The following is a 25,377-nucleotide window of genomic DNA, read 5'->3' on the forward strand; positions in this document are numbered from 1 at the left end:
GTGCATGACTCATGTATGTGTGTGTGTGTAGTTCGGGGATGAGGTGGGGGAATGGCACATACTGAAAATTTGAGTATAGCTAAGCAAAGCCCAGAAAATGTGCAACCTGTCCCTATCCATGTTGGGAAGGAGGGTGCTCAACTCTCTGGAGCAGGAAATCAGTAACCAAAGCAGCTCCACGCTTTGTTATATTGCCATGGTAGTGCTGCTGCCTGATGGTTAGGAGCAGAAAATGTGAAGCACTGCTTGAATTTATAACCCTTTTTTTAAAAAAAGAATTCTGTAGTAATCAGAAAAGGCTTGCCTTAGCTTTCCACCTGTAAAATCTAAGATAAGATATTATTTTGATTTCTTATATATATATGTGTGTGTGTGTGTGTGTGTGTGTGTGTGCATGTGAATTCACAGTGAAGTTTTCATTTATTTGTGAGAACTAATACCAGATATTAATCTCTCTTCTCTCTCTCTCTCCCTCCCCCCCCTGCTGATACAGGACCTCAGTAGTCCAGCATTTGCTGCCTGTTTGAAAACTGTTTGCCAGAGAAAGGAAGGTGCTGACTTCAAAAGGAAGACATGAACTCTACCGAAATCCCCATCCAGACAGAGATGATAGACATTGTGCCAAATGGAAAGCATTCAGTATTAAATACCTCTTCCATGGGAAATGACAGGTGAGGTGATTTGCAAGGCCCGTCTTATCTGACTAACTCAGATTGCAGGATTGAGTTAATGCACTTGTCCTGGATGTAAAGATTATCTTTTGTAGTGAACGGGATTACTATTACGTCACTCTCTGATCCACAAATGTTTGCCAATTACCACCCACTCACTCTTGTGCTGCTGTTTCCACTTCCGTTGTTTTAATCTGCCCTCTTCCCATGACTAAAGAACACTGCTGGTTCCTCCTGATCAATGCTGCCACCTAATTAGTGACCTGCAGATACCCCAAACATTTTTTGTTGAGTCTGATTCTTGGAGACTGCCTGAACAAGTCCCTGCAATTTTCTTGGTAAGGTTTTTTTGCCATTGCCTCCTTCCTACAGCTGAGATAAAATCCAATTGGCTTTGTGCCTAAGGTGGAACTAGAACTTATGGTTTCTAGCCTGATGCCTTAAGCACTGCGCAACACTGGCTCTTAACCCCAAACATACGAGTAAAAAACCCTCTCGAGTAAGTACAGAACTGTATATTCATTATTTAACACAAGATCAAATAGAACAGAAGAATGAAGACTAATTGTTCTTAACATCTCAGCCCCATGACCTACGTTGTACTACTAGGTTAGTACAATGGTCCTCAAATTATGACCACAAAATTTATGTTGCTAAGTGAGACATTTGTTAAGTGAGCTTTGCCCCATTGTATCATCTTTCTTGCCACGGTTGTGAATCACTGTAGTTGTTAAGTTAGTAACATGGTTGTTAAGTGAATCTGGCTTCCCTGTTGACTTTGCTTGTCAGAAAGTTGCAGAAGGGGATCATATGACCCCAGGACTCTGCAGCCGTCATAAATATGAACCAGTTGTCAAGCATCTGAATTTTGATCATGGGACCATGAGGGTGCTGCAATGGCCATAAGTGTGAAAAAATGGTCATGTCATTTTTTTTCAGTGTTATCGTAACTTTGAACAGAAAATTTACAACAGATTGCAGTGGACCACAAAACGTCATTTTCTGCTACAAATGAGTATTTCTGCCTGAACTGATAGAAAGATATTGGAAAAATGAGGTGAAATGGGCAGCAAACGAATCAAATAAATAAGTAAATAAATAAATAAAACTTTACACTGATTACTATCCATCACACAAGATAAGTTATTCCTCTTGCTCAGTCTGAGAATATGTTTAAAATACTTAACTGCACACAGTTATGTAGTGTGTATATTATAAAACGTGAGACTTTTGTACAGCATGATAAAGATTCAACTTAATTCAATATTCTTAGCTAACCCTTTTGCCTATATTATGAGAGACAGCCATTTTGTGAAACAGTTCTGTTTTGTTTTACTAGTCTCCCCTCCGTTCCTCTCTGTGTCTCTGTGACAAAAGGACTTGACTCCTCATTGACTATGCATCTCCTCATGTGTACTATGCATGAGGGGAACCTTATGGGAAATGTCTGAGTTCTGCTGACTGACAAAGGAAGAACATTCATAACAGCAATAAATCCTGATTTACCTAATCAATAGATGGACATAATGGAAGCTTTGGGACTTTCTATTTAGGCAGCTAATAAATGCAAATTTGTTTGTTATTGATTTTATGGTGTTTTCAAATTTGCAATCAGATACACAGCTGACAGGAATGTTACAGTTTTCCAGCACATGATCATATTTTCCCCCAGATCATACTTTTATTGCCTCTCTCTAGAACTTTCAAGAAACATAGGCTAAAGTCTATGTTTAGAGTTAACTGCTAGTTTTTGGAGCATTTATTAAGAACAAGCACTTCTTCTGGCACTATTTTATATGATAATAGGAAGTAGTAAACTTTTTAGTTTTTTTAAGAAAATAGGACATATTCCTGTAATCACAGGAAGTTGAGTTTATTATATCAAATATGTTCTTAGTAAATGTAGTGCTGTACAAGTCAGCTCTTTGAAAAGCAAAAGTATATTTGGAAAAATGGGGCTTTAAGGCTTATTCATTCTATTCTTTCGTCATATTTGAAACTATTTTCACAAATGATACTATTGCCCTCTGGAAAATAATAAGGAACTTTGGGAATACATAACAAAAGTTAGAACAGAAAGGGGTTAGACGCTGTGTGAAAAGACTCCTCAATAAGATTATTTCTTTTCAGTATGTCTAAGAAGTAGACCCTAAGGAAAGGAGAGATAATTCTGCAACACTATTACCACTGGTAGTAATCCCTTAAGCCAGAGTTGGGAAAGGAGGAATTTCTAAGAGAAGACTGCTTAAAGTTTTTCCCCCCTCCCTATTATCTTGTGGCAGATTTGATGAGAACCAGGCAAATGTAACAGAGATGGAGGAGTTTCTTCCACATGGTGCTGAAAAGAAACAGACCCATTTCACAGATGTAAGTTTTGGTATATTATTCTGGATTGATGGTTGCAATTTGGATACGCATTGATAACTAAGTCATACATCTCCAGGGAAACTATTAACAGAAAAGATGGAAGACCAGTGCATATTTTGCAGGTGGTCTGGACAACAGCCCTACAAATCCATTCCAAAAAGAAAGAAGGATGCAATCTTTGGTTGTGTCCTTCTAGTCTACAACAAATAGCCTCTGAACCCAAACCAGACTTTTGATGGTCTTTTCTCCTTGCTCTGCCCACCCAGATGTTGGGTTAGAGGCAAGGGAATCAGAATGGAAGGACATGTATCTATGATAACTCTAATATGAGAAAGATTGCTCTCAAGCCCTAGGCTGAGAGAGGGGATAAGTAAAAAAAGAGGTCACCTTTCTCAGTAGCCAGTAGAAAAAGAAATTGCAGTACAATGTTAGGGAGTCTGGGAAGTTCACCTGGACTTTAGTCCAGAGAGAACAGGATTTCAGAGCAGATGTTGCATAGGGGTACCCTCTTCCTGAAGCTTATGATAAGAAACATATGGGCAGCAAAAGATGAAAGATGGCTAGCATAGACCATGGCCTACTCCTTTTTGACAGGGGTTGAGGACGGTGCGTAGACACAGGGCAGAGAAGTGTTATGCTGACATACAACTCTCTCTCAGATGCACACTCTTGTTTCTGTTTCAGTTTGAAGGGAAGACTTCTTTTGGGATGTCTGTTTTCAATCTCAGCAATGCCATCATGGGCAGTGGGATCCTTGGGCTGGCATATGCTATGGCCAACACTGGCATCCTCCTCTTTCTGTAAGTGCTGTGCTCATCATCAGAAGAGCTAGAGAGGGAGCCACCCTCTCTTTTCTCAGCCAGATACTCTCCACAAATTTGGGGAATCCCAATATGATGAAAGGTTAAGCTGATTGTGGGGATTCTGGACACTCTGATCCTAAATCCCTGGAGGAACTGCACTGTTCTGATATCTATGGGCAGCTTGTGCAGTTCTCTGTTGGTTTACTCTATATACAGTACTTGTTTTCCAGGGAATTTTATACTGTCTGATAAAGCAGATCCTCATGTTATTGCTCTGGTAGCTTTTTCTTGCCAGGGAGGATTATCATGTAGCTTTGTCCTGATTACTTGGGATACAGTGGATTTGTCCATTACTTTGGGAAATGTCAGAATGGATTTTTCCCCCTGTTTTATCCAAAGTCTGTTACACCAATGCCTTATTCTAATGAAATGGGACTCCAATCAATGCCCGGTTCATGTTATAAACTCAGAAACATGGCTACTAAACCAACACAGACAGAGTGCAACACCCACAATTGCAATTGCAGCCCACAACTAAGATAACTTATGATTCAATGGCATGCCCTTGGATCTGAGAATATACAAGCTGGTCAAAATATAAAGACATCATTTTATGCTTCTTGCCTTTATAAGAAACTACTTAGCTTAAGGACAGACATGATGTTGGATCATTTATTTACACATTAATGAACAGAAAAGTTGGCAGAATTTGACCCTAAGCTAAGGTTATTGGCAAATTGAACTCTCATAATCAGAAAATCAGCTGAACTGGGTGGACAGAAGCCTTGGGAAGGAAAAAGACAAAGGAGGTTTGTTAGGTTCCCATGATGTGGGAAGTTAAGGTGGGCTGGAGCAGGTTAGTCTGGGGACAAACAGAACTGTAGTCTATTGATGGTTTGGAGCAGGAATTTATGCTAGAGAACACAAAGGATGCTCCTTTGCAATGAAGGGAGCCAGCAAACCTCTGCTTGGAGAACAAAGCCTCCAGGAGCTCTCTGCCTTCTATATAAAACACTTAGTATGATCCTGAGTGACAAAAAAGCTATATTAGGATGGCATAAATGGGGAGGAACAAGCAAGTGCCTGTGAACTGGAGGCAGAAAAGAACAGTGGAGGAAGGTGATCATTGCAAAAGATCTTTGAGGATGACTCCCATCATGAAATACTGTACGGATGAGCTCTATTTCATAGAATGTGTTACTTCATAGAATCCCTGCAGAAAGGGAAGGATCCTTCCTAAACTGCATGGTAGCCAGCAGCAACACAGCCACCTACTTTGCTTTGCCTCTACTAGTCATTTCCCTCTGGCCTTTGCCTGAAGTAGAGTTGCTATTTCACCCTGAACAGTTAATGAGATGGAGGACAGGGCCAGCTCCTAATTAATGTGGAGATCTCTTGCTATGTAAACGTTAGCTCATTCTTCTGTTTTTTTGTTAAGAGTCACCAGCCTCAACAGATTTCTTCTTGCTTGTATCAATTCCTTTCCCTACAGTAATTTTTACCTGGGTGTTAACCATTCTTGTTGACCATACAAACCAAGGTGCAAGGCCAAAACGTCTGCAACCACCATGGGAGCCAGGTCTAGGTCAGAGCTGTTCATCACCCTCTTCCATTTTAAATCTACTCTCTGAATCACCCATTACTAGATCCAACTCAGACCTCTGGATTCATTAATGCTTCATGCATGCTTTTCCCCCCCCCCTAAGATTTCCTGTTCTTCCATTTGTCTGCACCCCATGGACATCTGTATCATTTGCATCTTCACAAGGATGAGAATGACTGCATGTTGGAAGGAATGAACTGCTTTCAGTGAAGTGATCCGTTTTCTGCTTCCGAGGCTCCCTGGGGCTGATTTCTCATTTGATTTGAGCTTCTTGTTGGGAAGAGCAAAACATGGGCTCACAAGCCCTCCCAGGTTCTGGGAAGCAATTCAGCATCATGCGGTACCCTGCAGAGAGCTTTGCTTTTGTTCTTTGGTTGCGTTCAGTCACAAAGTTCAGCTAGGGATAGTGCTGGCATGCCTGTCCTCAATCTGCCAAGCCACATTTCTTTCACCAGGAAAATTTCATGTCACTTTCAAAGCAAACATGATCAAGCCCCCAGTTTTTCTAGAACGCCTTCTTCTGGGGAACAGACGTATTCATTCCCCATCCTTCTTGCTACTCCTATTTTTAGTGGCTGCTCGTAATTTTGGACTGTAATTATCCCATAGAGTTGACAATCCTTTCTTTAAAACATCCCTGGGGTGTATTTGTCTGGAAACCTCCTGTGTTCTCACTTGGTGGCCCACAAGGGGACCACACTGTGAACCCTGTCCTGCAGTTGTCCCACTTCTATAGGCAACTCATGGAGAAATTCAAGAATTTGATATTTCTGTGTTTGAGCAGAGTTATATTTCATAGGGGAATGTGACTTTTCATGCCAAACATTGCTTAATAGGTTTAGTAGGTCTATCTGCTTCTTAACTATTTTAGATGGGCTGGTTAAGACAGAGTAGTCTTAGAGATTCACTGAAAGAAAAAAAATGATCCAGAAACACAGTAACATGCCAGTGTCTGGAAAGAAGGCTCTGCTATTTCAGTGGGAGCTGAAATTATAACTGTTTTTCTTGTGGTAGTTCAAACTTGGGACTGTGAATGTTCTTATACTATAGTTCTCATCACTCCGGCCATCAGCAATGATGGCTGGGGTAATAGACATTATACTCAAATAACACTAAAGGCCCAAGGATAGGAAACTCCAGGAGCAATTTTAGTCAAGAGCTGGCAATTATGTGTCATTCCTGTCCAGTCAGGATTGGTGGCTCAGCAAGCAAAATGACACATGCAGAAGATTGTGGAAATTCTCTGGAGCTCTTTAGGCAAAGGTTTTTAGAAATGCAAATAAATTAGACTAAATCCATAGTGAAGATTGATTCAGAGAGCAGGACAAAAATAAAACCAGCAGTGATTCCATCATGGACAAGATTCAGAAGAAGCACTTGGGAAACTGGGAAGGGATAGGCATTAATGTGCTGGGCCTGCCTCTTTACAAAATTGGGTTGGAAAAACAGACTTTGAAAGAGGGACAGGTGGGGGTTACTCCATACCTAGTCAGGTAGTTTAGTTTGAAGTACTTTCCAGCAATTACATTAGGAGTATCTGGCAGGAGGCATCAAAAATGTCCAGGTGGTGCCTACAACAGTGTAATCCAAGCCCATAAAGAAAGGGTGGATCTTTGGTGTCATGGATGTGGCTACCACCTTGACTTTTCTGACCTCCACCTGTGGACACCCCTACTTTAGAGTAAGACTGTTGTTAAATTTGCACTATAATTGGAAGAATTCATTGTAGGTATGTTGAGTAATCGTACCCATCATTTTTTACCTACTTGATGCCAGGATGGGGATGACTGATACAAAGTTAAGGGCATATCAAGAAAGTTAAGTAGACATGGTAGCAACATTTCTTTTACTGTGTTTCTAATTACTTCCAAATTTGAATGAAAATCCTGCTATTTCAGATCTGACCTAGTGAATATTTAGCAACATATATTGTCATAAATTCATTTTTTTCTTTATCTGCATCTTTGGGCAACAACTCATTCCCTTTCATCTTTATGTGTGGTGATAGCAATGTGCCGGGTGGAGAGGACGGATGTGAAACAGGATATTGGAACATTTAATACACAGTAAACAATTTCAAAGCTTATCAAAACAGCATTGCTTCTTTCAGAATGATCATATTATATTCCAATCATGTGATTACACTATAGAATCTGAATACAGCATAGGGGCGTTATCTTCTGGAGCTCTTTTTAATTTTTTCTCGTTTTGATAATGGCAACATGTACTGAACTAGAATACAATTATTTGCCTGTCATTTATTCATGGAGGTAGTTCTTGAAATGATGAATTCAATGATTGAAACAATAGTTCAGTCTTGAATGAACGAAACTTCTGTCCAAATATAGGATAACTAATGCTGAGAGAGAATTAGTTCCCAGCTGTTTGTGAGTTCATGCATATGTGGGTTTTGCCCTGTATTCTCCTGGCTTCCATTGCAATATATTATCCTCTGGGTAGAATTAATTCACCTTTTATAAATTAAAGGGTTAAAATAACACACTCATATTAGAACAGTTCATAATATACCACTCCTGCAGCTTTGTGTGCACCTGTTCAGGGAAGCCAGTACCTAATAGATCTCATATCAATAGTATATTGATAGCCACATTCATGAAACCTAATAGTTCTCATATCAAGTTAATGCTCTTAGGAAACTGCATCTTCCTCTCATCACCCTCAGTCTGTGAGTTTTATCAAGTAGGATGGAGTAAATAAAGTAATCAGATGGTAAAGCTATCCTAAATCATATTTCTGGGCAATAATGTGCATTTGTTTCTCAATGTTTGGATTTTTGTTTAAAGAACTGCACCATTTGCTGATCATAGAAACATATTTTGTTTCTTTATGGTTTTTCTCTTGAACCTTGTCCAGCCTCATGTACTCCAAATGTATGGAATTGCAATAACATTGAAGTTGATTAGGGTGATTGTGGATGGTGGAGTTGTAGCCCAACATAGTCCAGGACAGGAATTTGAATTAGAAGAAAGCCACCTGGGTGATTCATCTATGATCGCTGATAGAGTGTTTTCATTCTGTAATGTCTAATTTAAAAGCTCCAGATACCCCGTTCAGAAATTAGAAAATTGCTTTTGGAATTAGATAAAGTTTGGGAAGTATTTCACAAAAAGAAAAAGTAATTGAGATATGCTCCAGTTGTGGCTTCAGAAAACTGTTAGAAGACCACACCCTCTCCTGCTGGACTTGTCCACTATGCTGTCTGTAAAAGAAGTTGAGATTCCCTCTTAAATGTTTTTTGCCCAATATTATCCCAGTTCTTTAATCAAATACGTATCTTCTTTTTCCCCTAGATTCCTCTTGACTACTGTAGCTCTCTTGTCCAGCTATTCTATACACTTGCTGCTTAAATCCTCAGGGATTGTTGGTAAGTGTGATAAACCTGCTGAGAAATACACAGAGGTTTCAGTATACCCAGTTCTATGCCATACGATACGACATCTGGCTGTGACTAAATTAACGTACTCAGCTAGAAGATCAATTGAGACTACATTAATTCTGTCTTGAATTCCATGATGGACAAAAGATGGAATAACTGCTAAATAAATAAGCAGACTGTGGGGCAATTGCATTGATCCTCTCTCAGCAAACTCTGATCTGAGTACCTTTTCTACTTCAGTCAGCTGTATCTCTACATGCTGTTATCTGGTAAGTCTATTCCTAAAGCTAGGGAACAAACAGCCCAGAGTCACATTGTAGGGGAGATAGGTGGCATAAAAAATTAATTAATTAAAAATAATTAAAATAAACAAGAGGGGGTTGTTGGGGTATAATTGCCCTAATAGTAGAGCTGGTTCAACTTCCTTAAATCTGACTTTGCTGGTGGTTTCACTTAATCTCATCCCAAAGGTTACATTTAGTCTTCAGCTGAACTGCTGGTACTCTTGCCAAATGCCTTGATTGTTTCTCCACTTAAGCAGTGGAAAGAAATTTTCACTATAATAAAAACTGATAAAGACAGAGATTAACATAAATCTCTGTCAACTTTGTATATTTTATTTTAGAAATGTAATTTGCAGGGGTTGCTGTGTACGTAAGAACAGCTGTTGTTTTTATTCCAATTACTTTTGTTATGAGAAAAGGGCCCAGCCCAAAACATTGTTCATTATGTCACTGAAATAGTGTGGTTTTATTCATATGTTATTTTCTTTTTGTTAATTTTTGATATCATGTAGGAATCCGAGCCTATGAGCAACTGGGTTACAGAGCCTTTGGGACACCAGGGAAATTGGCAGCTGCCATTGCTATAACACTACAAAACATTGGAGGTAGGAAAAAACTGGTCATGATCACATCGTCCTTTCTAAATACTGTAAAAGCCCTTTTACCTAGACCTCCTGGAAAGCACTGTAGAAGAAAGAATCATGCAGGCAAAAATACATTCCTAAATCACTTTCCCTCTGTATCTTAAGTGGCCTCCATCCTCTGGTAACTTCTGTCTCTTTCTTCAGCGATGTCAAGCTACTTATACATTGTGAAGTCTGAACTGCCTCTAGTCATCCAGACCTTCCTCGCCCTGGAGGAGAAAACAACGTAAGTGTCCCCATGTGGCTCCTTTCTACATTTTCTATACCTATATGCCATATTTACATTGTTCTGCCTAAGGAGGATATGATGTCAACAATGGATAGTGTGCTTGGCTATAGTGCTAGATTCATAAATGTATACTGTATATCTGTAGCCTCAAATGCATTACCAGTAATATTGGGGAGAAATTTTTTAATATCCCTGCTCTGTTTATGTCTCTCCAATTTAAGTGCAACTTGCCACTATGGTAGATGCCAATTATGTTTATTGTCTAATCCTGATACCCCAGCTCTTAGTCTTTGGCATGGTCAGTGGAGACAAGGTGGTAGCTGTAAGCTGGGTGGTCAACCAGAGGCAAGCGGCAAAGCAAAGAGGACAGCTGGTTCATTACAAAACTACTTTTGGATTATTAGCCCAGGCCCCAAAGAGAAATGGAGTGCGGGGAGAAATACTATTATAGAAATGCCTGAATCGTACTGTACTTTAAACCGTTGGGCGCGTTTCCTCACTTCTGGACTCTCAGACACCCATTTCTTCTCCTGTCTTTATTCATGAGCTCTCCGCTCTCCCCACCTTCTCCTTCCCTGTTGCTCAGCTCCATTTAACATCTTTCTAGTAGTATAGAGATTTATCTCCTCTGGACAATCTGTTACAGGGATTTCACAGCATTAAGCCACTACTATTTTTAATGGACACCAACATTGAATAAACCCTCTGCACAGGATTAAGCCAAAGTGAACTTCCAATCCATGTGTGATGCTCCACTTCTTTCTGTCCTGGATGTATTAATCAGATCTGTTTCTGCTCATGAGCTGGCTGGGCTTCAGCAAGCCTTCTTCCATCCTAGCAAACCCAAGGGTTAGTTAAGGAAATTAGTATAGCAGTAGGCAGTGAGAGATCCTCTCCCTTGGATTTGTGAATTGCCATCAGAGACCCAAAAATGTATCACTCCTCTTTAGGCCTGAGATGTGAAGAGGGCAAAGCCACCATTATGTTTGCTTCTTTCCTTCAGTGTGAGATGCATCCAAGAAATTCTTATAGGTGTTTTGTGTTATTAGCAGTATGTTTATCTGGCAGTAGTCCCAAGACTGGGCACTCTGAAAACATACATGGCCAGCAGGACAGCAGAATAGAATATTTCATTATCATTGGAAAATCTTTTTTAAAGAAGCAGAGCACATGTTGACTGCAAAGAAGAAACTTGAAAATGGCAACTAGGTTCTTGTATTGCCCTAAACAATGATATGGTCAGTTTGGTTTTGGCTTAGTCTGTGGTATGAACCCAACTATTGTGGGATCGTATCGTGATTTATGATGTGGAGCAATGTGCGCACTCAGTTATTGTAATGCACAGTGCATGTACTGAACAACTCTGAAATCATTTATATTTTAAGAGCACTGTTGAGTAAGGGATTTCATTTGGAAAGAGATATATCTTTGGCAGGATTTGGACTGTCCCAAGTTGCAAAGCTGGATACCACAAGCTCAGCAGAGGTATCAGCATGTACTTGGGAGAAAGGTTGTGCTGGGTGACCTTTAATTACAGCCAATCTGAGAGTCAGGCTAAAGGTCAAACTAGGACTTTTAAAATGGAAGAAGAGCAAGAGTTTTTGCTTCTGAGGAAACAGGCTGGGTAAAATAGGTGGTGATTCAGCTTTGGTCAGTTTCTGGAACTCAACCTGAACAGGCTACAAGAGTAAATTGGGAATGAGAACAGCCTCCTTTTACAGCCTGCTTTGGTTCCTCTTGGACTGTTTCTTGTTACAAGAGGTCTTTCCATGGGCCAAAACTGAAGGAGCCGCAGTTCTTTCTGACCTACATCTTACAGTGCCATTCAAGACTAAAGACCCTGGGCTCACTTTCAAGGGTCTCGGAGTCTGGCAGATCCTGATTCAGGGCAAGGATTTCTTTATACTCTGAAATTCTTATAACCAGTCCCCTCTCCCACTTCTGAAATGTTTGTCTCTGCTTGCTTGAAATGTCTCTCATTTCTTTATGAGTTTCCACACCCACCCTTTTTAATCCCAAAGCTTTCCCCATAAAATAAAATAGTTAATATAAAATTGCCTTCCAAAAATAGTGTTCTTTCTTGGATTATGAAAATTAAGCCTGTTCATACCCAGATGTATCTGTCTTTAAATATTACATGAGTCATGCAGAATTCTGGTTCCCTGGCTTATAATGTTTCCTTTTCTTGTCCTTAGCCTCGTGGAAAAATATGTGAGGTACTGAAATACTAAACAGAGCTTTTCCTCGTGTGCTTTTAGACTAGGCCTTGCCTTAGAGCTCTCTTTGGAAGGAAACTTGGTAAGATTTCCTTAGATTTGGATTAAGGTTTCAAGGGCTCAGGTTAAAGACAAATGGGAAGAGAGAGAGAGACAGACAGGCAGGCAGGCAGACAGAGCTCTCTCAGAACTATAGGAAGTGCCATGATTCAGTGGCTGAGTTCCATACAGTGTGTGCTAAAGGTTCAAGATTCAGTCCTGTTTTTCCAAGCTGAGCTGGCAAAACTCTGCCTTGGTGGAGCAGTGGGCTAATGCCTCCTTAAGTAACACCAGCTGCCTGCAATTAGTGCAGGTTCGCATCCCACCAGGCTCAAGGTTGACTCAGCCTTCCATCCTTCCAAAATGAGGACCCAGATTGTTGGGGGCAATTAAGCTGACTTTGTAATAATGCCGCTTGGGGGGTGTATGAAAGCCCTAATAAGCAGGCATATACATAGAATGAAGGCTACTGCTAAGCTTGTAAGCCGCCCTGAGTCTTCGGAGAAGGGCGGGATATAAATGGAATAAAAATAAAAAAATAAAAATAAATAAAATAAATAAATTTGAAAAGCTGATGTGGGTAATTTTGTTCTAATTAATAGAGTGGTCTGACTGATTAGATCCATATAGGAAGACTACTGTCTCAGAATATTGCAGCCAGAGTCTACTAGTCACAGAGAGATTAATCCTAATTGTATGATTCCAGAAAAGAGCCTACGGCATAAGGGGACCATGTGACCCCCAAGATCCTCAGGTTCCCCCCCCCTCCATATCCTATATAAGCTAAATGTTTTATTGTGACAGTGAGGATACATTCTGTGTATCCATACATATTAGCTGTGTTTAAGGCATTAGTATGATTTAACTGTATTAACTGTCTACCCACCCGCTTTTTTGCTTTGGCTGCATTTAGTTTGGAGAAATACCTCATGGCATGGTACTCAAAGAACCAGTGGCTATAAGTGATATCATTTTGACTGTGTCATTTCAGGGACTGGTATATGAATGGAAATTACCTGGTAATCCTTGTCAGTATCATCATTATCCTTCCTCTGGCCCTCATGAAACAACTTGGTAAGGTTTGCTTAAGTTCCTTAACCCTCATTTATGAGGATGACAAACACTTAATGACTATGCAGTGAAAGATGGAATTAGCAGGAAAAGCAGCATGCATATTGCTAGTATACGTGAACAGGAACTTTTGTTTCGCCAAGCGTTTCTAAAAAGCATGCGAATCACCCCCAATACCCACATCCACTGAAATGCTCCTCTTTAGGCTATCTACTATTGAGGATTAAAGTATTATTTAGAATTGGACAATCGGACTTTGCAAAATGGAAAACCCAAAGCGCTATTCCTTGAGAGCAAAATACTTTCAGGAACACACGCTTCAATAGATGCTTTCTAACAGCTAGACCTCTTTATAGACAGTAATAGTGAAAGAATGATGGAGAGAAAAAGAGGTAGAAATTTAGCACAACAGAGAAGCTTACAAATTACATTACAAATCCCTTGCAATGTTTTGTCTTCTCTTGTTCCAGGTTATCTTGGTTATACCAGTGGGTTTTCTCTCAGCTGCATGGTCTTCTTCCTTATTTCAGTGAGTTTGAATGATGATGCGTTATAAAGTTTTCTTTTTCTTTAACTCTATGTAAGATTTATTTTTGATACAGAGCTGTTCATGTCTATTCAGAAGTTTGATGCATTAAGGTCAACATGGTCTACTTCCAAAAAAAAATGAGCATAAAGTTGAAATTTTAATTAGTAACTATAAGTAGTTCTCACTTAACAACAGGAATTGTAAGGTTGTAAAGCACAACTTTAGATGACTGTGCCGCCTACCAATAGCAACAGTTCCAGCACTTCTGGTTGCTATTCCTTAAGTGAATCCTATGCTGACATTAAGGGTAATGTCACATGGCCACCATTTGTGACCTTCTGCAAGCTTCTCCGTTGACTTTGTTAAAAGCTGGCAGCGAAGTTTGCATTTGGTGATCATGTGAACATGGGATGCTGCAACATCATCACTGCAAGTTGGTTGCAATGCACCTGGATTACAATCACGTAAATATAGGGGCACTTCCACAACTATGAGACCAGTCATTGACTACCACTAGTTCAGCACTATGATAACTACTGAACGAGTAGTTGTTAAGCAAGGATTATCTGTACATATATTTCTATCTTGCCCCTCTTTTAAGAGTGGCAAGTACATTTTCCTGTTTCCTTTATTCACAGAGCAACTTGATGGGAAGGGTTAGATTAAGAGAGAGAGAATTATTCTGAGCTTGAGGGCTCCATTGAAACTTTAATACAAGTCTCTTCAATACAACAGTGCTGATGTTTTGGATTACAGATTTTAATTGGTCCCAGCCTATGGTCAGAGATCTTTACGTGCATGTCATTATTTCTGCTAAATTCTACCTTCATCAAACCAGATGCATCGAGACTCTGAATCCGGTCCTAAACCTTTTTCTTTTGAGTCATAAGGCAAAGGAGGAGGATTTTGTATTTCCTGCCATTGCTAAAATTGGATGGTGCTACTTTGTCAAGTGCAGACTGTCACAGTAAATAGCTTGTAAGCAATTTGCCTCCAGCCTTTGCAAGATGCATCACTACATTCTCACTACCTTGTCAGAAACACTGATCTATTCCTGGGAGAAGAAGCTTTGTACCATTGTGGGGGACAACAGGAGAAAACAGGGAATAGTGCCAGAGCCCTCAGAATGATAGCATGCATATTAATAAAATACAATTACAAAGTGCCTACTAATGCTGGGGAAGGGAGTAATTTTTTTTTACTCTTCTTCAAGCTATCATATGTTTTCAGGTCAGAAGTGGTTCTTAGTTTAAAATCAGAGGTCTTTGCAGATGTTTCATTACCCAAATGAGGAAACATCATCATGACATCAATGATGTTGCCTAGTTTGGGTAATGAAACATCTGGATGAAAACAACCAAGCTCGGAGAGCACCAAGGACCCTTTATTTCAATCCTGAGCTACAAATACTCTCCTTTATCAGTAATTTAAATGATGTACTGTATTGAAGACATTCATAGCTAATCAAATTGTAACTTTTGTCCTGAATTATAATAAGGACAATCCCGAAGGGCTTACCAGCTTGATTTTTTCTAACACTCCAGCCCTATAAATAATCGTAGTGTGATCTCTTGCAAAAAATAGTGGTAGTGCAATTATCACTGCGGCATTTGTGCTACTTACTTCTTGTTTTAAAAAGTTGCAATCTGCTGACATTATGGTAAAATGTCTTTAGTAAGCTATATAAGTAAATCTCCTTTATTATATACACTGGTGACATGCCATGCTGCCTAAAGCTTAGCATGTTTTACATTTACAAGCTTCATGCTGGTGCATGGTATGAACTACCTGGAGACATTTAATTTACTTATTGCCTGATGCTTTAGGCAAGCTACTCAGTGGGGTTTGGTGTGGGTTAATATTCTGTATCCCTGATTTTAATTTGTATTATTTTACCCTGCTTTTTATAACAGTGAATGAATTTAGCAACTGTTTTTCAGCAGCTGTTTTGAGTAGTTTTATCGTGTTTTATTGGCTTTTCTAGAACCTGTTTTAAGTTTATTTTATAAAGAAAAGCACAGTATATATATTTTTAAAAAATAATAAGAATTACCAGAACTTACAAGCTTAGGCTGCATATTTGTGTTGCTATCTTTGTATTAAGAGATACATACATGACGACAATTCAAATCATAAAGTGGGTTTCAAAATCACAAGACAGATTTGAGAAATATGATTTTGGAAAGTATGTACAATGTTTAGAACTCAGTTATTAAGTTTTACTAATATAAAGATGTGTGAGTATGAAGGTGGGTGTTTCAGTTGAAAGTGTAGTTCTCAGTATTCTCAAATAAAGTTATAGCAGCAAAAGGCCAGTTGATCCCTTCCGGATTTCTCTTTAACTCCTCTCAGTTCTAGTCATCAAGGCCAGCAATAAGGGACTGTGAGATTGGGATACATAAGATACGAAGGCATCATGTTTCCAGTATTAGCATATTATCAATCTGACAGTGGCGTAGCATGGGTTGTCAGCACCCGGGGCAAGGCAAGTAATTTGCGCCCCCTAACCCGTGGATTTTAGCACTCGAGTCTCTTCCACTAGATTAGTTAAAGAAACCCTTACCCTCTAAGCCAGGGGTGTCAAACTCAATTTCATTGAGGGCCGCATCAGCATTGCGGTTGCCCTCAGGGGGCCGGGTGGGTATGGCCAGGGTGGGTGTGGCCTACTGGGTGGGCGTGGCTATAGTGCGTATGGCCTACTGGGTGGGCGTGGCCAGCTCTACATCGTTCGCATCAAGGGTGCCTATGGGGGCCTGGGCAGGAGTGGGACAGATCTGAGGGTCTCTGGCAGAAGGAGGGTCTCTGGGCCAGGGCCAAGGCAATGGGGGCCGTTCCCTCACTGCTTCCAGGATGGCTTCGCGGGCCACATGAAACCACTTCACGGGCCGGATCCGGCCCCCGGGCCTTGTGTTTGACATGTCTGCCCTAAGCACATGTATTGTTTGTTATGAAAATACTGATGTAATTAAAGTAAAATGCATCTAATGCGCCCCCCCAGATGTTGCGCCCGGTGCGGCCGCCCCCCCCTGCACCCCCCATGCTACGCCACTGCACTCTGATAAGTGCACTTTCATATTGGATCTCTTTGACTGGCTGACATGACATGCATTCATCCCCAGAATAGCTACATAGAATTGTGAGAGTTGTGAAAGGTGTTCCAACGCATAAGGAGAGCCTTCATTTGGAGAAACAAAAAGCACCTTTGGAGAGAACAAGATCATTTCTAGTTGCTTTTTGTTTCTGTTTGTTTGTTTTATATAGAAATAGACTGAGTTATTGAGTGATTCTAGGTGAGTTACAATTTTCAGAAACTTGAAAGCACAGAATTAAAATTGGGGTAACATACAATATAATAAATATTCAGAACAGGATAAAAAAAGAAAAATAGGGCAACAGAAATAACAATAAGAACAAAATTAACCAAGACCGACTCTCACATATCTCAGTCAAGATCTTTAGTTCTGTATGGGTTCTTCCTATGTTCTAAGCCAGGGGTAGGCAACCTTGGCTCTTTTATGACTCATGGACTTCAACTCCTAGAATTCCTGAGCCAGCCATGGTTGCCTACCCCTGTAGGCTAATACTCAGAGGAAGAACCAGGTTTGTAAGGCTCTATAACAGGGGTGTCAAACTCAATTTCATTGAGGGCCGCATCAGCATTGCGGTTGCCCTCAGGGGGCCGGGTGGGTATGGCCTGGGTGGGTGTGGCCTACTGGGTGGGCGTGGCCAACTACATCGTTGGCATCAAGGGTGCCTATGGGGGCCTGGGCAGGAGTGGGACAGATCTGAGGGTCTCTGGCAGGAGGAGGGTCTCTGGGCCAGGGCCAAGGCAGTGGGGGCCGTTCCCTCACTGTTTCCAGGATGGCTTCGCGGGCCACATGAAACCACTTCACGGGCCGGATCTGGCCCCCGGGCCTTGTGTTTGACATGTCTGTTCTATAAAAACAGGTCAGGTTCATCCAAACTTTGGAGGGAAAATTGTTTCACAAGGCAGGTGCTGGGTCCCAACAGAAGACACTGTTTCATAGTAGGAACCCAAAGCATGCAGCTGTGCCAGATCTCATTGGACAAACAGAAATCTTTGAAGACAGGCAGTTCTGCAAATAACCTGACCCCATGCCATGAAGTACACTGATGCTTAAGGTCATCAGTCACTGACTGGTACACAGACATTAGCCATTCTTTCCTCAGATAACACATAGCTAGCTATCCAATATAGCTGATTTCTTACCTAGTGTCGAGTTCATCTGATGAAAATATGATTGAAATATGTGAAGCAGGCAAATAAAGTTCCTTGTATTGATGACTGTGTATCATCAAGCAGATGAGAACTTATGAGGTTTTATTTCCTCCTCAGGTCATTTACAAAAAGTTCCAGATTCCTTGTCCACTTCCTGAGCAGATCAACAACACAGGGAACCTGAATTACACCTTGGCTGGCACAAGCAGCTATCAAAACGAACACACTGCTGTGCAGGCTACAGAGGAAGATATTTGCTCTTCAAGTTTGTTCACACTCAACTCTCAGGTCAGATGAGTGGATCCATGATGAAGCCATCAGTAATTAATATAGCATTTATCAATCTAGGTGCCATCTAGATGTGTGAATTTTCAGCCAGCTGGTTGTAGGTGGGAGTATTGACCTAAATATCAGGAAGTGTCCACATTAGAAAATAGTTATCAGACCTATTATATCAGTTGTTTACTGTATTATTGACCTTTTACTATTAAATGTTAATCATTGTTCTAGAGCCAACTTGATACAAATAGTTTAAACCAATCTTCTCCAGTCTGAGATTCTCCAGATTACCAGGCTAACTGCGGCGGAGGTTATATTGATCTAAACTATGGAGCAGGAGTTTGTGAAATGAGAAAGAAATTAATTGGTAGAAAGAATAGGAAAGCAAACAGGAAGCTTACAAAAGTAGAGAAAGAGTTTTGAGGATAAAAACCATACAGCCAAAAAACAAGGTAAGAGTGAGGAATGAAAGAGATGAAGTGTAAAACATGTAAAGGTATAAAGGGCAACTTGAAAAAAGCTCAGGACTGAAGTGGCATAACCATCCTTTAGTGCAGTGGTCTCCAACCTTTCTGGCTTTGCGGATCAGTGCGGGGGGGGGGGAAGGTTCCACACGAGTGGTGCATGAACTCACCTGCCTGATGTACACACAAGTGGAGCTACAGGTAGGTGGGTGCTTGCCCGCCACTTTCATGGCCCAGTTCTGAACGGGTCACAAACCAGTAGTGGGCCGCAACCCAGGCATTGGGGGCCCCCTAGTTTAGTGGTTACTGCTGTCTGATGAAGTGAATGGAAGAATGGCCACAATAACAGATCTAGATTGGGGCTCAGGGTCTTGAGTTTCTGGGAGTCACACTTCTGTAAAAAATTGTCTCCACTTCTTCCATTCCGTGCTAATTTTTATTAACACTATTTTGGGATGTGCAATCTCTTTGCCTGGGTATTGTTGAGACCTTAAAGAAGCATCACCCTTGCATGCAGAAGCTTCTCTGACATTTCCCCAACATCTCTTCTCCCTTTTAACTTTGCAGACAGCCTACACCATCCCTATCATGGCATTTGCTTTTGTGTGTCATCCTGAAGTCCTTCCTATCTACACTGAGTTGAAAAAGTGAGTATGTACATATGTTAATAATACCTCACTGTTCACTGAAGTAGTGTTGCAAGTGAACAAACAGCATGGGCACCAGATTACTGAATTTAGAGGATGAATATAAAGGATGATGTTTTAAGACATCAGTTCTTTTTTTCCCCTCATGCACAGACACATTTTTTGCACATTGCCTACTGCAAATTCTGGACAGCTCCCTTCTCGGTCATAAGGAAAGACATGCAGCTCTAAGTACAAAAGGCCATACTGGTGGGTTCTGTTCAACAAATGTGTCTTTTCTGTTATTCCAGAAATGTTGATTCTCAGTAGGCAAGAGGACAAATACCTGCTCAAAAATGCATAAGGGTCAAGAGGTGAACTTTTGGGGTCTGTTAGAATTGCACTGTTGAGAATCAGTGATATAGTTTTCCAGTAGAATTCCATAGCATGGTTAGTGCGACAGAGGTTCATTTTAATTTAAAAACCATTTAGTGTTTCTCGGGATTTTCATCAAATAGTTTCCCCTCGCCCCATGATAGACAGATGATATACATGCCATCCAAACTCCTGTGACTTGTCATGTAATATGATCTCGCAGGATGAATGTTCAGGGGTTGAGTTTCATCAAGCATTTGTATTTTTAAACAGTAGCAAGGTAAGGAAGAAATTCAAATGATAATAATGCACTCTTTTAATAAATCAAAATAACTGCATGATTAACCTAAGTTAAATCCTTCTCATTGAGCTTTGGTATGTCTTTTAGCCCAACCAAGAAAAAGATGCAGTGCATCTCCAACATTTCCATCACAGTCATGTATGTTATGTACTTCCTGGCTGCCCTATTTGGTTATCTCACGTTCTATGGTAAGTTCCTTTCCATTGCCCTAGGAGTACATGTATGTTCTGAGGACCATATCCAGCCCATTAATATCCCTTTTGTAACTCCTAGAATTTGGTCCTTTTTAGTGTTTTGCAGGTGGGTGGGGGGTTGTGAGGTATATACTAAGCCTTGTAGAGATGTCAGGCATCCATTTGATCTCTTAAATCCCTCTCTTGCAAATTTTGGAATATGCCTACCAAGATACTGTACAAAGATTTGGGTAGCCTTCAAGCCAACAGAAAGTTTATAACGTATCCCATGTTCTGTGCTTCCTAATTAAAGGAGCAAAGGCAGATACTGAGGGCAGAAAGTACTGTCTTTTTAAAGCTGTAGCCTTATCCCTCGAGGACTAACCATTGGAATGCAGTTGGAGGCAGTTACATGTTGTTTGGATGCTCAACTCACTAATGAACTATACTGTAAAGCACCAACAGTAGTGATCCTTTCACATTTTGCAAAGCTTGTGTTCTCAGCTGTGCTTTGGACTGGCCTGTCTCATGCATTTCATTAGAGAACCTCCGAAGAAGAATGCTGAATCCTTGCATTGTATCCTGCACAAAGACATAATAGTATATCAAGTTTCCCTTGTTGTGCAATATAATTACTTACATGTTCATTTGAGAAAACTGTAATTAGCCTTTTACAAAGTTGTCCATGCCACCAGCCATATGATTGCAGCCTCCAGAAACAACAAACACCTCTAGGGTCTTCATTTCTAAAACAACAAACGAAAAAAAAAAACAGTTTGGGAGTGCTGTATAAAGAAAGTCCTTGTTCTATACTTAGCCTGATCAATGCTGCTATTCTGTTCTTGGCTGTCTCCTACAGGGCAGGTAGAATCAGAGCTGCTTCACACCTACAGCAGAGTAGACTCATTTGATGTGCTGATCTTGTGTGTGCGAGTAGCCGTGTTGATTGCTGTGACACTAACGGTGCCCATTGTTCTCTTCCCGGTGAGTTCTGCTGTCAGAAAACTGACAGAAGGGAGAGTAAATGTTATTTTTGTGTTGTGTGTGTCTAGCTGTTTTTTAAACTGGAATCTCAGTCTAAAATCTAATTCCTATCTTGCATGAATTCTTGATATCTACTTTTTGTAATTGAAAAAGGAATAAATATCAAGACAGCCTAGGCTGTAAACCAGTAAGGTCATTGTGGTTTTCAGCGGTGCCTTGGTTAATCGTTAATTGGTTTCGGGAGGCATGATGAGTACCAAAAATGATGAGTACCAAGCAATTTTTCCCCATAAGGAATAATGTAATGAATCATAAGGCAGCCAACATCAACAAGTTCTAGCTTGTGTGTTGAGTACCAAACACACAATGAATACCAGGTCAAAATTTTCACGTCAAAACGTGTTGAGTACCAAATTCAATGAGTTTCAAAGCAGTGGAGTACCAAGGTACCACTGTTGTTCAAAACTATAGCACCACTGTGATAGATACAAGCAGGGGATAATAGCATATAAGTTCTAAGCACTGGTAGACAATTAAGGAGGAGTTGTATTTTAAGTTTTTGTTTTTTCTTTCCGTAACATAAGGTAATACTAATAGTAGTGTTGTAGCCAGGGAAGTTGAATCATGTCCACTTTTGTTTTTAAATGTACATTTAATAAAATTTTCAAGAAAAAAAAGGAGGAGTTGTAGTTATAGCTGTCATAGTCCACCAAATTAGAAATGGGAACTGGAGTCAAAAATTAAGCCATTAGATCAGAAGTCTAGTCAATTGGGCAAAAAGATAAATTCAAGTAGCTGTGATGAAGTGGCACAGGAGTCAAGACAGACCATACGTACAGTGAAGAACTCTGCAGTGTTTCTAAAATGTGAATCTGACCACTTTTTCTTTCTTCAGGTGCGCCGTGCAATCCAGCAGATGCTTTTTCCAGACAAGGATTTCAGCTGGATTCGGCACATTATCATTGCTTTTGTGCTACTGACATCTATTAATTTGCTTGTTATTTTTGCTCCCTCCATCTTGGGAATCTTTGGCTTAATTGGTAAGTCTTGCATTCCCGGAATCTTTTTTTTAAAAAACAGATACTTTTTATTAAGGATTTTAACAATACTAAAGGATAATACAAACTATTATAAAAAAAGAAAATAGAAAAGAAATACAAAAAGCAAAAGAAGAAAGTAGGAAACTGACAGAAGGAAGGAAGGAAGGAAGGAGAGAAGGAAGGAAGGAAGGAAGAGGAAGGAAGGAAGGAAGGAAGGAAGGAAGGAAGGAAGGAAGGAAGGAAGGAAGGAAGGAAGGAAGGAAGGAAGGATATATAAGAAAGTTACTGATGTCAAACTATTACCGCTATGTAAAATGGATTCTGCATTTTGGCAAAATATCCACTCTGGATATTGTTTATGGATATAGATAAAATCATTTACATTTTGAAAAATGTTGCTGAAAAGTATTTTTAATACACAAGGGAGAGTCAAAGTTCTTCCATAAATAAACAAGCTCCTAACAATAGAAATTGCATTAGGAGAATAATTATTCCATATTCCTTTGAGAACATCCATGGGATTCCTCAGTGTCCTGTTTTTCCAGGATCAAGGCCATCTTTTAAACTTGTTTGTTTGCCATGTAATTCCAAAGGGCTCTTCTTTGTTATTTTCGCTCCTAGCCACTCATCAGTTGCTTTCCCCCCACCCTGCTGATTTTAAACTCAAACACTATCCTAGGAGGAAAATCAATAGTTGGTCTGGACTCTGCCAGGGATGAGGGGCAAGGCTGGAGGCTCCGTTGTCAGAGCTTGTCATGTTTTCCCCAAAATGTGTTAGAGAAGAAAAGCAAAGGGATGTCAGGGCATTTTCATTTTCTGAGGATCCTAAATCTGTCCTCTCTTCGACTCTCCCAGGTGCCACCTCAGCTCCTTGCCTGATATTCATATTTCCAGCAATATTCTACATCCGGATCATGCCCAAGGACAAAGAACCTATGAAATCCCTTCCAAAGATCCTGGTATGTAATCTCTAACAGTTTAGTTTGGCTACTTCAGTTATTCATGAAGAGTCCCAAGGGATGGATTGCTGCATGAGAAAAAGGCCCTTCTGCTTTAGACCGTCCACCTGACAGTGAAACCTAGGCAGTAATTTCTTAGCAGGGGCAAGGAGCATGCACCTTGCGTGTCCTGCATATTATCCATGGACGCTATCGTAGTTTTTGGATTTCAAACTGAATGCATGATTTATAATTATCATTATAAACATCAATATCATCATCATTTGTGCTATATGGAGATGTGCAATGTCTTTGTTCAAAGAGAAAGACTGGCCTGGAACAGAACCACGATTTTCAAGGAAGGCATGAGTTTTTTCTCCCTACTTGCAGTGCTACTCAGCCATAAAGGTTGCATGATTCATTTTTGGAGGGGGGGGGACGGAACTTGTGTGAAGTATAGAAATATACAGCTGTAGGAGCATGCCTTGTTATGAATGAGTTGCCAACCCATTTTTATTGCACTACAACTGGCACAAGGTTACTCTCCTTGCTCCAGTTGTCAGGAAAGGAAAGAGAAATACTCAAGGCCACACTTCATATGCTTCTACTTCCACATTTGGGGGGTTCCTTTCTGTGAGTGACACTCTCTTTCTCTCCTGTCTCTTCTCCATGCAGGCAGCCCTCTTTGCATGCCTCGGGGTGCTCTTCATGATCATGAGCCTCAGCTTCATCAGCATCGACTGGGTATTAGGTGGCATGAAGAGTGGAGGCAGCCACTAGGCAAAATCTGGAGCCCTGTGATGCACAACGAAGCCTTGGGAAACTCAACTGGCTTGGATCCATTTCCTGCCCCTGCCCTGTGTTAGTACTGTATCATTTTTTCATCCCTGGTTACATTCTGAGCCACAGGTGCTATTCCAGTATGAAATCCTCACACACTCACACTGAGCCAGAGGTGCTGCAGGCTGGACTAGACCAGAAGCCAATCTCTAGCTCTCTGGGCATTTGATTTTCTCTCAACATCTGGGATTGGCCAGGCTAATAGTAGTCTGAGCACATAAACTGGAAAAATGGCCCGTTTCAAGGGAAAGGGAGGGGAGGCTGCTATGATATACAGTATATCTTCAATTCTAGACGTCCAGTCCAGCTGGCCCACACTGAGGGGACTCAAAAGTCAGCAGGACCAGAAGAAAATGGAACAACTGTGCTAAATAACTTGGATGTAGGGCTCTCACTTGATGCTCACTTCCGAATGGTTGACTTGGGCCAAATTTTATATTATATGAATATTTCACTGAGGCTACAGAATGAAAAGCGAAGGCTTTTTAAAGCTTGAAGGGGTTTAAGAAAAAAAAAAATATTTTCTTTTTAAAAAATCGTATTGGTCACAATCCCAACTCCAACCACAGATCTTTAATCCTCCTCAAATGTCACTTGTCAGGCCTGACTTTTTCCTCTCCTTTACACTGGTTCATTTTCCTTGTCTGGCCTCTGCAATGAACTCCTTGCCACGTTTTAGATAGGACTGTAGGACTTAGAGTGGGAGATAGGTTAATGGCGGACATATTGGGAAACTACAGGCCTTCTGAACTACCAGTTGTGATGGGATGAAGATTTACGCTAGTTTCCAAGGATCCATTTACATGTTCTGAATTATCCTGAGATAGATGAAACAGAGAAGAGATGATGGCACTGGAAATTGGGCAATATAGCTCTCTCTTCTTATACGGAATTGAGCTTTAGTGTGGATCGGAGATGGTCCTTTTGTTCATGTCTTCAAAACCTAACTTCTGTCTGTTTGTTCCACTTAGAAGCAATAATCACAGTTTTAAGTTTCTATGTTAATTGGACTCACATGTTAAAAAATTATTCATCACTTGATGCTACATAAATGGACCACACTGGTTGGGGAATTCTGGGAGTTGCAATCCTAAAACCTTTAGATGACATCATATATGGGAAGGCTAGTTTTCAGGATTCAGCCGTCATTTAAAACATGAAGTTTTAAGACCTTGAATAGGAAAATATATTTCATCTGAACAATGGATGATATATAGCAGGGATGTCAAACTCGTAACGTCATGTGATGTATTATGATATGTCG

General features: G+C 40.5%; 1 protein-coding gene across 1 annotated transcript; it reads left to right on the forward strand.

Annotated features, from left to right (window-relative positions):
• Window positions 1-573: 573 nt before the first annotated feature.
• Window positions 574-24,201, forward strand: SLC38A3 (solute carrier family 38 member 3; the record flags this gene model as incomplete). The annotated part of the gene is made up of 15 exons (XM_083351722.1): window positions 574-671; window positions 2,954-3,038; window positions 3,723-3,838; window positions 8,756-8,829; window positions 9,638-9,730; window positions 9,914-9,995; window positions 13,245-13,327; window positions 13,795-13,853; window positions 18,211-18,381; window positions 19,404-19,483; window positions 20,226-20,326; window positions 21,171-21,295; window positions 22,191-22,335; window positions 23,191-23,294; window positions 23,949-24,201. 15 exons carry the CDS (start codon window positions 574-576, stop codon window positions 24,051-24,053), a joined length of 1,521 nt encoding a protein of 506 aa, XP_083207848.1. The 3' UTR covers window positions 24,054-24,201.
• Window positions 24,202-25,377: the final 1,176 nt, after the last annotated feature.

This window comes from Vipera ursinii, assembly GCF_947247035.1.
Source record: "Vipera ursinii genome assembly, chromosome: 2".
NCBI lineage: Eukaryota > Metazoa > Chordata > Lepidosauria > Squamata > Viperidae > Vipera > Vipera ursinii.